General features: G+C 48.5%; 1 protein-coding gene across 3 annotated transcripts; it reads right to left on the bottom strand.

Annotated features, from left to right (window-relative positions):
• Positions 1–749: 749 nt before the first annotated feature.
• On the bottom strand, positions 750–13,342 carry nadk2 (NAD kinase 2, mitochondrial). Of its 3 annotated transcripts, none has more exons than XM_079257277.1 (12): positions 13,233–13,342; positions 12,260–13,012; positions 12,103–12,191; positions 11,935–12,023; positions 11,732–11,813; positions 10,621–10,704; positions 9,174–9,485; positions 8,894–9,037; positions 5,791–5,846; positions 5,668–5,721; positions 5,464–5,587; positions 750–1,647 (listed from the first exon to the last, which is right to left on the bottom strand). In XM_079257277.1, exons 2-12 carry the CDS (start codon positions 12,482–12,484, stop codon positions 1,509–1,511), a joined length of 1,398 nt encoding a protein of 465 aa, XP_079113403.1. In that variant the 5' UTR covers positions 12,485–13,012; positions 13,233–13,342; the 3' UTR covers positions 750–1,508. The 3 variants fall into 3 exon arrangements, with proteins under 3 accessions (XP_079113403.1, XP_079113404.1, XP_079113405.1); XM_079257278.1 differs by having other exon boundaries at positions 9,174–9,267; positions 9,346–9,485; positions 12,260–13,334; XM_079257279.1 differs by having other exon boundaries at positions 8,894–8,989; positions 9,174–9,267; positions 9,346–9,485; positions 12,260–13,334.
• Positions 13,343–13,484: the final 142 nt, after the last annotated feature.

The raw sequence follows: 13,484 nt of genomic DNA, 5'->3' as shown, positions 1-13,484 counted from the left end.
TTGCGGACTGAAAACCTGTCATTTTGTTTTATAAACCATTAAAAAGTCTGTTCCGACGAATCAGACACGTTTTCAGTCGTTCTTTAAGTTTCACGCTGCATGGAGGAACCGCATCACCGCCTCGTCAGGTTTGCACTGGTCCAGAAGACTACAGACCCAGCCGGACCATTAACCACACTGGTTTATCTGAACAAAACAAAATGGATCACATTTCCTTTCAGGAACCAGAATAAAAGAATCATTGATCAGATGTTCCGTGTGAACTCCAGGTGGGACTTTTCCTACTAGATGTGTTCAGTTTAACTTTTCCCAACAGTTGGAGGTTCTGCAGAGGAATCCGGTCCTCGCGGGCCGATGTGCTGCAGGTCTCGCATGTTTCTGATACACCTGCTTCATTCTGTAGAACCTGAATCCATTTCAGATGAGTCATGAGCATGGGACTGGTGGTAAACCAGTCCCAGTTTACCACTGGTTTACCACCAGTCCCATGTTCTCCCAGTAGACTGAGCCAGACGAGTTGCGGGGAGGAAGGACACCAGTCCAGATCTGAGACATCGTGTCTCTGCCAGTCTGAAAACTATGAAGACAGGAAGTTACTGGTGTCTGATCCAGACTCCTTCATGGTCCGGAACGGTCCAGGAAGCCTCTCTGGACCAGCTGAGGTCGTGTTTGAGTGACAGGACCTCAACCGAGACCAGCGAGGCAGAAAACTGCATTTATAAAGAAAAACAGACACAGCTTGTGCTTCATCCCACTTTATCCAGTTAGAACACACACACTGGAACACGGTGCTTTCTGGAGGAACTTTGGCACGTCAGTTTCTGATTGGTTCACCAGTTCTTCTCCTGAGTCCATACTGGGAAATGTCCCATCAAAGCTGCTGGTAAACAAATCGATCTGTGTTTTCTCCAGCAGAGCTTCTGATCTGCAGCTTTTTACACGTTTAAAAACTTCTGCAGACGTCTGAAGGAACATGTGCTTTCTGTAGACGGACGTGTTTTCTGTGGAATAAATACCTGAACAGAGGATTAAACCTGAGCTCTGCTCCTGTCTAACACACACACACACACAGACTGCCTCTTCAGCGCTAGAAACACACACTTTGCCATTAAATCCCTGCTTCACCTGCCAGCTACAGGTAATAAATACTCGCACCAACCATCAGGTGGAAACCGCTGCTCTACAGGCAAGACGACATTTTCACATCCAGAGTAAATCCACTTCTCTGATGGTTAAACTGGTGTGAACCAGTCATGTCCTGAGGCTGAGTCTGGAGGAAGAGCCGTGGAACCGGAGCGGGAACCTCGCCGCCGCCTCCATCATCCTGCTGCACGGCCGGAGACCAGGATGAGGAGAGGCAAGCAGAAAGAAATAAAAGATTTGGCTAAATTCACAAAGTCACTAAAAGATAAAAAAAAACAAAAAAAAAAACACTGATGATGTTTTATCAGGCAGAACAATGAAAACCAGTTCCATCTGGGAACTGGAACCAGTGCTCCCAACTGGTCTCAGTTGTCTAGAAGGACTGTTCTCAGCTGGTCCTCATCACTCATGCTGACTGTAGCGATGGCACCGTCGTTGAACTCAAAGGAAGTCCCGCCGTCCACCACCATGCAGGCGTCCCAGCACCGAGAGCGAACACACACCCTGCAGAGGAACAAGACGGGTTAACCTCTGGCCGAACACTAAGGATGCACTGGTCCACTTTTTGAGAGTTCTGATATCTGAAACTTGAATATCTGCCAATACCAAATCTGTTTATGTGAACATTGTGACTATGGTTATTATTGCTGTTATAACTGTAAGATTTCATTAGGTTGTAATAAATAACCCATCCTTTCTGAAGTTACCTCCCCAATACAAATATATCAACATTCCATTCTAGATTGCGCCGTCTAATGGCAGCAGATTGTAGCAGCTCTGACTTTCTATCTTGATTTTTTCTTTTTAAAGTAATGTCTTCTCACATAGATATTACCTCAAATTAGGTATGTTTTTCTGAGGATTTCATGCCGGTTTGGAGGGTGTGTTCCAAGGAAGATTTTTCTGCATATTTTTGGCTCTTTCAAGACTTGTTATGAGTCTCCATGGCAACGAAAGACTTGTTTACAATCGGGATCAACTGATTAATCTCTCCCAAATCAGGATTATCAGCGAAACAACACATCAAATCCCGATGGAGTTGAAAAGAAAGAGAAGAGGATGCAGAGCGGGAGTGAGACAAAGGAGAAAGCGATGGAGATTTAAACCATTTCTCCCGACCGTCGTCATGGGTAATGTGAGATCGCTAGCTAACAAAACGGACGAGCTCGAGATGCTAACAAGGTCTCAGAAAGAATACAGAGAGTACAGTATTATGTGCTTCACCGAGACATGGCTGCATGAACACATCCCTGACTGTAATGTGTCTGTACCGGGCTTTAAAACAGTCCGTGCAGACCGCAGTAGACAACACAGCGGAAAGCTAAAGGGTGGTGGAATTGCAGTGCTGGTTAACCAGCATTGGTTTCATCCTGGACATGTTACCGTCAAGGAGAAGATATGCACAAGGGACATGGAACTGTTAGCTGTGAGCTTCCGTCCATATTATTTACCCAGAGAGTTTACCTGTGTTATTCTGGTAGCGGTTTATATAATACCTGGTACCGCACCAGACACAGCCTGTGACGTCATCAGCTCCGTCGTTGCTCGGCTACAAACACAGCATCCAAACTCATTCATGGCGATCTCCGGAGACTTCAACAACGTCTCCCTCTCTGCAACTCTACCAACATTCCAGCAGTTTGTCAGCTGCTCCACCAGAGAAAATAAGATGTTGGACTTATTTTATGCAAATATGAATAATGGATACAGTTGTTCTGCCCTGCCTCCTTTAGGAAGATCTGACCATAATCTGGTTCTTCTCACCTCCACCTACAAGCCCGTCGTTCAGCAGCAAGCAGTCATCACAAAGACTATAAATATCTGGTCTGCTGAAGCTGAAGATGCTCTTAGAGGAGGCTTTGAGGCTACAGACTGGAACGTCCTCTGTGAACCTCATGGAGACGACATCAATGCCATGACTGAGTGTGTGACAGATTACATAAACTTCTGTGTGGACAGCATCGTCCCAACAAGAACAGTGAGGTGCTTCCCCAATAACAAACCCTGGATCACCAGTGACCTGAAAAAGCTGCTGAACATCAAAAAGAAAGCCTTCAGGGATGGAGACAGGGAGTTATTGAGGGCAACACAAAAACAACTTAAAACCCAAACTAAGAAGTGCAAGGAGGACTACAGGAAGAAGTTAGAAAGTCAGCTCCAGCAGAATAACCTGAGGGATGTGTGGTCTGGAATGAAGAAGATCACCGGCTTCAAGTTAAAGGGGGACCAGCCTGATGGAGGTCTGGACAGAGCTAATGAGCTGAACATATTCTTCAACAGGTTCAGTTCACCCCCTACCTCCAGCCCAACAGACCACACACCCTCCATAAGCCCACTGCTTTCCTGTCACGCCTCCAATCTGTCACCCTGCAGCTCAGTCATGGACCAGAACACAGCTTCATCTCCCTCCACATCAGGACATCCTGAGACCTCCACCTTGTTTGTCTCCTGCAATCAGGTTAAGAAGCAACTTGAGAAACTGAACCAGAACAAGGCTGCAGGTCCAGATGGTGTCAGTCCCAGAGTTCTCAAGACCTGCTCAGAACAACTATGTCCAATTCTCCAGCACCTTTTCAACACCAGTCTGAGACAAAATAGAGTCCCAGTGCTGTGGAAAACCTCCTGCCTTGTTCCAGTGCCTAAAAAACCCAACCAGCTGAACCAAGTGACTACAGACCAGTTGCCCTGACATCTCACATCATGAAAGTCCTGGAGAGACTCTTACTGGCTCACCTCAACAAGCAAGTAAACACCTTTCAGGACCCATTCCAGTTTGCATATCGTAATGGACTTGGGGTTGAAGATGCCATCATATACCTGCTCCAGAGAGCACACTCTCATGTGGACCATTCAGGCAGCACTCTGAGGGTCATGTTCTTTCATTTCTCAGTGCTTTTAATACCATTCAGCCTGCTTTGTTATGTGAGAAGCTCCATAAATTCCAGGTGGATACCTCCACAACCACCTGGATCTATGACTACCTCACAAACAGACCCCAGTTTGTGAGACTGAAAGGTTGTGTGTCTGAGATGGAGGTCAGCAGCACCGGTGCACCACAAGGAACTGTACTCTGGCCATTCCTCTTCACTCTGTACACCTCAGACTTCCAGTACAACTCTGAGTCCTGTCATCTGCAGAAATACTCTGACGACTCTGCAGTTGTGGGGTGTATCAGGGATGGACAAGAAGCAGAGTACAGAGAACTGGTCAGTCAGTTTGTTAAATGGTGCGGTGACAATCATCTCATATTAAATAGCAGCAAAACAAGAGATGATTGTTGACTTCAGGAGGAAGAAGAATAAACAAAGCACTGTTTCCATCCTGGGAGAGGAGGTGGAGGTGGTGGAGGAATACAAGTATCTTGGAGTTCAGCTGGACAACAAACTGGACTGGAAATGCAACACTGACTACATCTACAAGAAAGGTCAGAGCAGACTGTACTTCTTAAGGAAGCTGAGATGGTTTAACGTCTGCACCAAGATGTTGCATATCTTCTATAAGTCTGTTGTGGAGAGTGCAGTCAGCTTTGCAGCATCTGCTGGGGTAGTAGCATCAGAACCAGAGACTTGAAGAGAATCAACAAACTGATCCAGAAAGCTGCTTCTGTGCTTGGAGTAACTCTGGAGCCGCTGGAGCTGATTGTCCAAAGAAGAATGCTGCACAAGCTGATGAAGATGATGGAGGATTCTTCACACCCTCTCCACAACACAGTGATGAAACAACAAAGTGTGTTCAGTGAGAGGCTTCTTCAGGTCCGATGTAAGACTGAAAGATACAGAAGATCATTCCTGCCAGCAGCCATCAGCCTCCGGAACAAGACCTCCTCTCGTTAATTATTATTATATACTACAATATTGAACTTCCCTTTGGGGATTAATAAAGTATTTTTTATTTCATTACAACAATTTCAAAAAGTTTAATTCTGATTTGGTACATTTTACCTTTTTAGCTGAAGTGAAACGAAGCGAAGTCACTGGTTACTCTAAAATCTCCCTATGAGTGTGTGTGTGTGTGTGTGTGTGTGTGTGTGTGTGATGGACTGGCGGCCTGTCCAGCCGTTCCCGCATCTCGCCTGCTGAGCTGGGACACACTCTGGCTTCCTCGACGGTGTGGAAACACACTCCGTCCTCATGTGGCGAGCCGAACAGATGCTTGTTTACATGTTTTTGCAGACGTTGTTTACCTTCCCTTTAGTGTGTTGTCCTAACTGGTAGGAATGGTTCGGCTGAGTTTTAACCCGACGTTCTGTATAAAACAGCAAGTCAACGCCCGGCATAGGGGGCGTTGGCGTTTAGAGCGGAGCAAACAGGAGGTCTGCACCTGCTGGCGAAGCCTCTCTGGCGGCTGCTGGAGAACACTCTGTTGACGATGGGCTCCCTGACGCTGTAGAACAGACGGCCGTCGTCCGGACTGAACACCAGAGACTTGTTGTATTCTTCCGTCACTGCAGACACAGAGATGCGTTAGGAGGAGGTGCATGTGATGAGGAACACGTCGACAACCGCAGCCGACTCAGGAGCTCACCCTTCTGTACGAGGTGTTCACTGAGAGGGAAGTCCAGGCCCGTCTGAGACTTTCCTGCAGCAGAGAAACAGCGAGTCAGCAGCCGGAGAGTTTGGGAGGAAAAACCTGCTCAGGTGTACGCACCGATCTTCAGCAGCTCCTCCACCGCCTGCTCAGCCAGCTTGTTGATGTTGTACGACCTGCAAACAGGAAGGATTTCACGTCTTTCCACCTGAACAGCTGCTCCTCCATGCCAGTCCAGCTCCCTGTGACTCAACGCCTGAGCCGCCTTTCAGGCAGTAGAAGAAGAAACGCTCGGTCTGATGAAGATTTACGCTCCGCTAAAACACCGATGTTCTCTAAACCCAACAAAAACTTGTGTGAAAAGTGATTTTCAGTGTTTGAAGGAGCAAATCCTGAGACCTGGAAGGTCCCGTTACAGTTGTGGCTGACTGACCATCATCACAAGGTCAGACCAGACGCTCTACAGCTCTGTAAACGCTCCACCTCCTCCAACCTCGTCCCAACCATCAGCAGGTCCTCCAGGAGGTGAAAACTGACCTGTGGAGCCCCGACAAGCACAAAGCAGCCCAAAAACTGTTCTCAGGTGCAACAATCCTGCTCCACGCAGGGGAGAAAAGGTGTGTTGGAGGAAACCCTCCAGCAGCAGCTGCTCAGCGGGATGAAGCATCCCATGAGGCTGCGCTGCAGGAGGTCCTAACGTGGACGCTGAAGTAGTCTACAGGAGGTTTTCAGACCAACAGCGGCGTTATTCAGGTGGACTCATCGTCTTCACAGGAAGCTAGTTTATAAACCTAATGGCATGAGAGGGGCAGCTCTTCATCCGTTCAGTCAGGAAGCAGGAAATGTTCACATAAAAATATAAAATCAGATAAATAAATGATCTGAAAAGCAGAATGAAACATTTTTATGGTGTTTGGCAGTAAAAGGAAATAAACACTGAACGTGAGGCCTTGTCCGGCCGTATCCCACAAAACCAGGAGATTTTCTCCCATCGGCTCACCGTCCACATGAAAACACAGATTTATGCATTAACAACGACCCTCTGAGCGCAGTGGGACGCGGTGTGGACGCTCCGTCTGCATCTGGACGTACAAAACCGGGTTTTAGGTTCAGAGACGACAGAAAACACCACAAAGTCACGTGTGTGACCTTTGTTTCCAACAGCATGGCGTCCCCACAGTCAGCCTTATCCAGACGCTGTGTGTGTGTGTTTTCACTGTGCCGTCACGCCGCTCCACGTAGACGAGCGAAGACGAAGGATGGGATGAAGGACAGTTATAAAGTAAGTGGTACCACGGGGCGTCGCTGGCCTTCGGGGCAGGTCCTCTATAAATAGGGAAGTGGCAGTCTGCCAGGTTATGCCAGCTTCCTGTTTGGCAGCCAGGAGCATCAGTGGCCACGCTGACTTTCAGGGGCAGTGTTGGACCTCAGCAGTAACCCGGTAAATACAGGTTTTTAGTGTGATGCATTTTCTATTGTGTGGACATGGTTTTAACAGGCTTTGTATGACAGGGCTCTGGCAGACTGCTGGATGAAGGAAACGGGCTGTGGGAGTTGGAGGGTGCAGGTACGCTGTGCTTTTATGGTTTTTAAAAGGAAGTAAAATTAAAATGTTTTGTTTTATAGTAATTTTATATTTTGTTTTGTTTACAGTGTGATACGCCGCTACCTGCTGTCCTTTTGTTTGATTTAGTTTTTGTTTTGTTTTAAGTAAGTCCGCTCCAGCTGTGTGTTCCGGCTACAATTCCTGGTGATTGTAAGAGCGGACTATTTTTCTTTTTGTTTGTTTTGTCTTTTTTTCTTAGTCGCTCCCCTTAAAAGTTTTTATTCTCTGGTTTATCTCTGGTTTGTCCGATCCCAAATCTTTGCTGCATGATACTTAAGTGACTGTTGATATGTAGTGGTTGTCGTGCAAATCAGAATGTCTCCAGTGTGTTCATTTTGCCGTGTACTTAGCGGGTGATCCGCCTCGGTGTGTGTATTGTTGGAGGGGCAAACTAATGCTGAGCAGATGGACTGAAGTAGTAAATGGAGTGTTTATACAAATAAATGATTAAAGCGGTGCTATGATGGTATTTAAAGTTTTCTGAGCTTTCTACAGTGTTACAGTGTTGAATCCTCATCAGACATGTGAACGACACTGTTTTTTATCACCTAAACACATGTTTGAGTTTGAGTTCCAGCACTCTCTCCGTTCGGTTTCCATGGCGACGAAAAACGCGTGGTTTTAGAGAGTTTTTTTCTACGTGGAAATCCTTGTGACGTCCCGGGGGATAAGGTTGGGTGATTGGTTACCTTCTACTGGTTAACAAGGGCATGTACAAATACATCAGGCGGGTGGAAAACGTGGGATAAAGTTATTTCCAACGATGGCTGGTGAGTTTACCAAAGAGAGACATCCTGCTGCATTCGTTGCTGTGGGTTGCTGTTTTCCACTTCGTTTTCAGGCTCTGATTCAGGTTCCAACATGTAGGGCTGGATGCTATGTGTTGACATTGTAGTTTGTGTTTTATTGAGGTCATATGAGCCTAATCCTTCTGTTTATGAGACGTTACAATGACGGTGAAAGCAGGTGCGGTGCGCGCTCCCGATGTAGTGCAGTGGCGGGAGGCGGGGCTTAATGCGGAAGAGTCTCAATCCACTCGTTTTGCCCGCAGGCTGATCTGACAGCCTACGGAGAGGGTCGGTCTGAAGTAAATAAAGCCATTTGTGACAATAACTCCATCAATCCCAGCCCTTCTGGTCTCAGAAATAAAAATAAATTAGCCTGAAATGCACAGAATAGTTCCACTTTAAACGCTATTTATGTTTCAGTCATTCATTTTAGCGTTTCCCGGTTGCTGACTCCTGTACAGTTACGTTCCTCCACCTGACCAGATCACGTTGGAGCCGTGTTTTGTGTTAGTGACGTTCTGGTAGGATGAGGGGCGCCGCCGCCCAAAGGCTCGATGTGAAACTTGCTGCTAACGTGCACGTGGTGCGGTGCTGCTAACGTGGTGCGGTGCTGCTAACGTGGTGCGGTGCTGCTAACGTGGTGCGGTGCTGCTAACGTGCGCGCGGTGCTGCTAACGTGGTGCGGTGCTGCTAACGTGGTGCGGTGCTGCTAACGTGCGCGCGGTGCTGCTAACGTGGTGCGGTGCTGCTAACGTGCGCGCGGTGCGGTGAAGCCACCACGGCGCCGAGCTGCAGCAGACCTCCAGACAGAAAGATTGGGTCCACCCACCAGGCTTTGGATCCTGTTCCTGTGCAGACGCTGAGTCCTGAACTCTTCTGCTTTTCCCACGGACCATCGTCCACGGAGATCTCGTAGTAGGAGGCCCTATGGAGCAAGAGGTTAGCATGGGGTTGGAAGGGTTTTAACTTCACCCTGTGGTGGACAGAGAGTCACCCTTTCAGTTCTGGAGACACGAGCAAGGTGGAGGGGAAGGGGCTGGGGGTTAATGACGGTTACAACATGCACATGCACACACACATGCACAGTGCATGTGCTGGAGCATCGGTACCTGGAGGACAGAGATTCCCCAATGAAGATTTCATTGAGACTCCGTACAGGGAGGAGGCTGGGCTTGGAGACGCTCTGATGGAAGGATCCGGTTCCTGACAGGAAGGACAAGCAGACATCAGTCAGCAGGATGAAAGCAGCCTGGAGGAGACGGCTGACGGACGGCGTCCTACTCTGCTGGCTGTCCACGGTGGTGATCCGGTGAGCCTGGCTGTGCTGCTCCAGACTCAGCTGCTGCTCGTGGAGGTCCACCGGCGTGGGATTGATCCCAGTCCCCTCCAGATGGAGACGGATCCTCTGACGCCACAGCCACCTGCAGACAGCGAGGGAGAGCACGACATCAGGCCACGCTGCCGTCTTACGCAGCTTTAGTTTAAGCAGACAAACCTTTCAAGCTGCATTATGTAACTCTTTGACCATAAATCTCACATCCTGGACTGGTTTGGACACAGCGATGTCGACCATGTTCTGCAGCCCAGCAGCGTCCCAAGGAGGAGAAACCGGCACGCTACAACTTCTAATTTCTGATTTTCTGAAACTGTTTTACAACTTTTACAGCCAGTGTGTGTCAGACTGGTGAGACTCTGCCTCTCTGAGGTGCTCCTTTCATACCCGTCATGTTACTGACCTGCTGCCAGTTAAACTGATGAGTTATTAAACGCTCCTCCAGCTGTAACTCTTCCAACCTTTGGATGCTCCTGTTCCAGCTGTTTACAACTGTGTTGCTGCATCAGAGTCAGATTTACAGTTTCAGCATCGGACATGCCGTTTACTGGGAATAAAATATGACTTGATGAGGTTTATAACCGAATTCTGTTTTATTTACACTTCCCACAGCGTCTTGACTCTGTCAGAACCACGGTTTTATTCACAACCAGAATAACCCGGATGGCCGTCGCAGTATTCTGCAGCATCACAGCCTGTTGGAGCCAACTGAACACACACTTCGCCGTGCAATCCCCAGGCCCTAAACCATGGTGACACGTTCTCCACGGGGTGACCAGTAAGACCAGGTAGTTCCACCCCACAGTGACTAAAACATCCGGAGAAACTGCATCCCTAAACGCATCTTTCTGTGATTGTTCTAAATAAAATCTGTTTTTTGTAACAAGGAATCATGATGAAGCTAGAAAACACACTCAGTTGTGAAAAGCATCAGAGATGTAAGTAAAGTCTGGAGAGGCTGTTCCTGCATTCAGACCAAACCCAGGTCAAGCCTCATCAGTACTTAGCCTTTTACCTGTTTTTACATCTGACTAATGGGATTGAGGATATCCCCCTTAATCTGAGGATGCAGCTTTGGGGTTTTACAAACCATGTGACCTTTTCTCCAGACAACACAGCTTTAAACGTGTCCTGGATGCGGTGATTAATCTCCACGGCAGCTTTCAGAGCCCACACAGGAGCAGACGGGCAGCTAATGAAGACGATGGAAGGTAAATACACACCTGAACTCACCGCGGCAGAGTTTGTCCAGCGCCTCTGGGAAGGCACGAGTGTACCGCACAGGCAGGCAGAGATGCCCCTCTGACCTTCAGACGACATGAGACGTTACAGCACAACAGCCTGTTAAATACTTCATTAGTAACATGTCAATAAAACTCTTACAGACTTCTAATAAAAGCCCAAACCGTCCTCTGGGGTTTCTGCTGTGACACACGAGGACTTTGTCTGGAGGTGAAGCCAAACGGAAACACAGCAGAGGTTTTATTAAGAGAAAGCTGGACACGGTTTTCAGTGAGGTCCTCGTCATTTGATGAAGAATCTGGGACACACAGCGCCGTCCCACAGCCTTTAAAGTCATCTCCAGGTCTTCTTCTGCAGTGGAGCCTTGGTTTTAGGATGCCGGTTTGTCCAACAGCAGATGAAAAGCTGAAGAAAACGCTGCCAACTGCTTTATAAACATGACAGTAAATACTTTCTGCACATCAGGGTTAGGACCGGTCATTCTCAATCGACTGACTTCCATCATCAATCCTCATTTTTACTGTGATCCAGCTGGATTACGGTGATGTCATCGTGTTCACAGACGTCATGGTCCAACCAAATCCACATCGTTGGGCAGAAAACAGACATTTCGGAGGGAAACTGATGTCGTTTTTCAGTAAACCTGGTTACATCCCAGCAGAGGGAAGCTTCGGAGGCCGGACAGCAGAGTCAGACAGACGACTGATTCTAAGGCGGCGCCGGTAAAACTGGCTGAAGCTTGGTTCTGTATTCTTCTGTTGTCATTAATGTTACATGTCTGGATGTCAAACCGGAGACGAGCTCGCTGGAACTTTGAATAAAGGATCTTTGATTTGACTGGAAGCAGAATTTTGCTCCTTCAGCTTCTGTTTCGGTGAATCTTGGTGGGAGATGATGAAACTTACAGGTTTCTGTTGCCATGTGATGAACATGATGTGTTCACATCTTGTGAATATTCTGGACTTCCAGTGGAAACCATACATATTAACCTGACATTCCACGCCATGTTGGCGCCTATGACGTCCACCCGCCGCTGCTACAAACACAAAACATCATCTCTTATGTATTAATCCAGTTCTGCGCTGGCCTTACCTCTCTGGGTCGGTGTTTACGCCGACAACAGGCTTGTCTTTGCTTAAAACCTTACTGGCAACAAGAAGCATTGTTCCATCACCTGACAAAACAAAGTGCAGTTTAGAGAAGCTGCATTGTGGACTTGCATCTGTTGTCTGAAGCTTTTGTCCACATGAATGAACCGCCATCACCAAAGTTAAAGGTCAGTGTCTGATTCCCACCTCCAGCGGAGATGATGGTGTCTGCCCATCGCACCACCTCTTCGTCGTATTCCCCTCTTTTCACCACCTTCACCTCGATGCCTTCTCTCCTGCAAACAGATCACACAACATGCTCAGAAATGATCATTATCAGACGTTTGCTGAAATCCTGTCTGGGAGACGTCTTACTGCAGGCTCTCTACGATGTGCTCCACGTTGCTGGTGTGGATGTAGTGTCTCTCCAGCAGCCCGCTGTAGCTGGAGCCCTTCATGGCGAGCTGGAAAACAAGGAAAAGGTGAGTTTGGCAGGAAGAGAACCTGTCTGGATGTTTGATCCACGTCTTACCAGCTGCTTCAGGTCCTCCTCAGACAGCCCAGCATACCGATACCGCTGCTGTTCAAACTCATATCTGGTGGTCTTTGTCACCACCGCCACCTTCTCAGGTCTGAAGCCAGATTTTGGTTTCGATGAGGCGGTGCAGACCGGGTGGTGCAGCGGGCGGAGAGGGTGTCCGAAACAAGCAGCCCTCCTCCCGAGACAAAACACACTGAGCACCGAGCGGCGAGACATTCCTCCACACCAACACGACCAGGGAGTCCCTGACGCAGGAGCCACGCAGGAGCCACGCAGGAGTCACAGGAGCCACACAGGAGCCAGACAGGAGTCAGGGAGGAGCCGCAGGAGTCACAGGAGCCACACAGGAGCCACGCAGGAGTCAGACAGGAGTCAGGGAGGAGCCGCAGGAGTCACAGGAGCCACGCAGGAGTCAGACAGGAGTCAGGGAGGAGCCGCAGGAGTCACAGGAGCCACGCAGGAGTCAGGGAGGAGCCGCAGGAGTCACAGGAGCCACGCAGGAGTCAGACAGGAGTCAGGGAGGAGCCGCAGGAGTCACAGGAGCCACGCAGGAGTCAGACAGGAGTCAGGGAGGAGCTGCAGGAGTCACAGGAGCCACGCAGGAGCTGCAGGGGCCACGCAAGAGCTGCAGGAGTCAGTGCTGCCTCTCTCTAGGTGACATTCCCGGACAGGTGGGGGGGTGGGAGGGTTGTCCAGTCAGGAAGTCAAGGACAGTCACCAGGCTCTTCCCCTCCTTCCTTCCTGCTGAGTCAACCAATCCTAACTTTATTAGAACTCCTGTCCGAGCTGAGTGTGTCCGCAGCGGACAAGTAAACAACAACAACAGCCTACTTTAACCGTATCAGTTCAGTTAGCACAACAAGCTAAAAGCAGCTAGCTGCTTCATAATGGCGCTCAGCTTTCTTATATCACTTGAGTTAAATATTATCTCACCACGGGTTCAAAAAAGCCGACAGAAACTCACAAAGTCTGCAAATATTTCAACATGAGAGGACAGAGAAGTTGGAGAAATTTCACGACAACACAGCAATCCAGCAGCAGCACGTTCCATGCAGCCTGGCACGTACGCAACGTCTACGTCTGACGTAGGCCACACAACTTGTAATCTGATTGGTTGGGTGGTCGAGATGACGTAATAGCGTTTGTTTGGACCACGTGCGGGCTTTAAAATAAAAGGAATCATTTCCGAAGAGCTGAATACATTTCTGCTTGATGT

This window comes from Telmatherina bonti (genome assembly GCF_933228915.1).
Source record: "Telmatherina bonti genome assembly, chromosome: 17".
Lineage (NCBI taxonomy): Eukaryota > Metazoa > Chordata > Actinopteri > Atheriniformes > Telmatherinidae > Telmatherina > Telmatherina bonti.
This window is presented reverse-complemented; position numbering and strand designations above follow the sequence as displayed.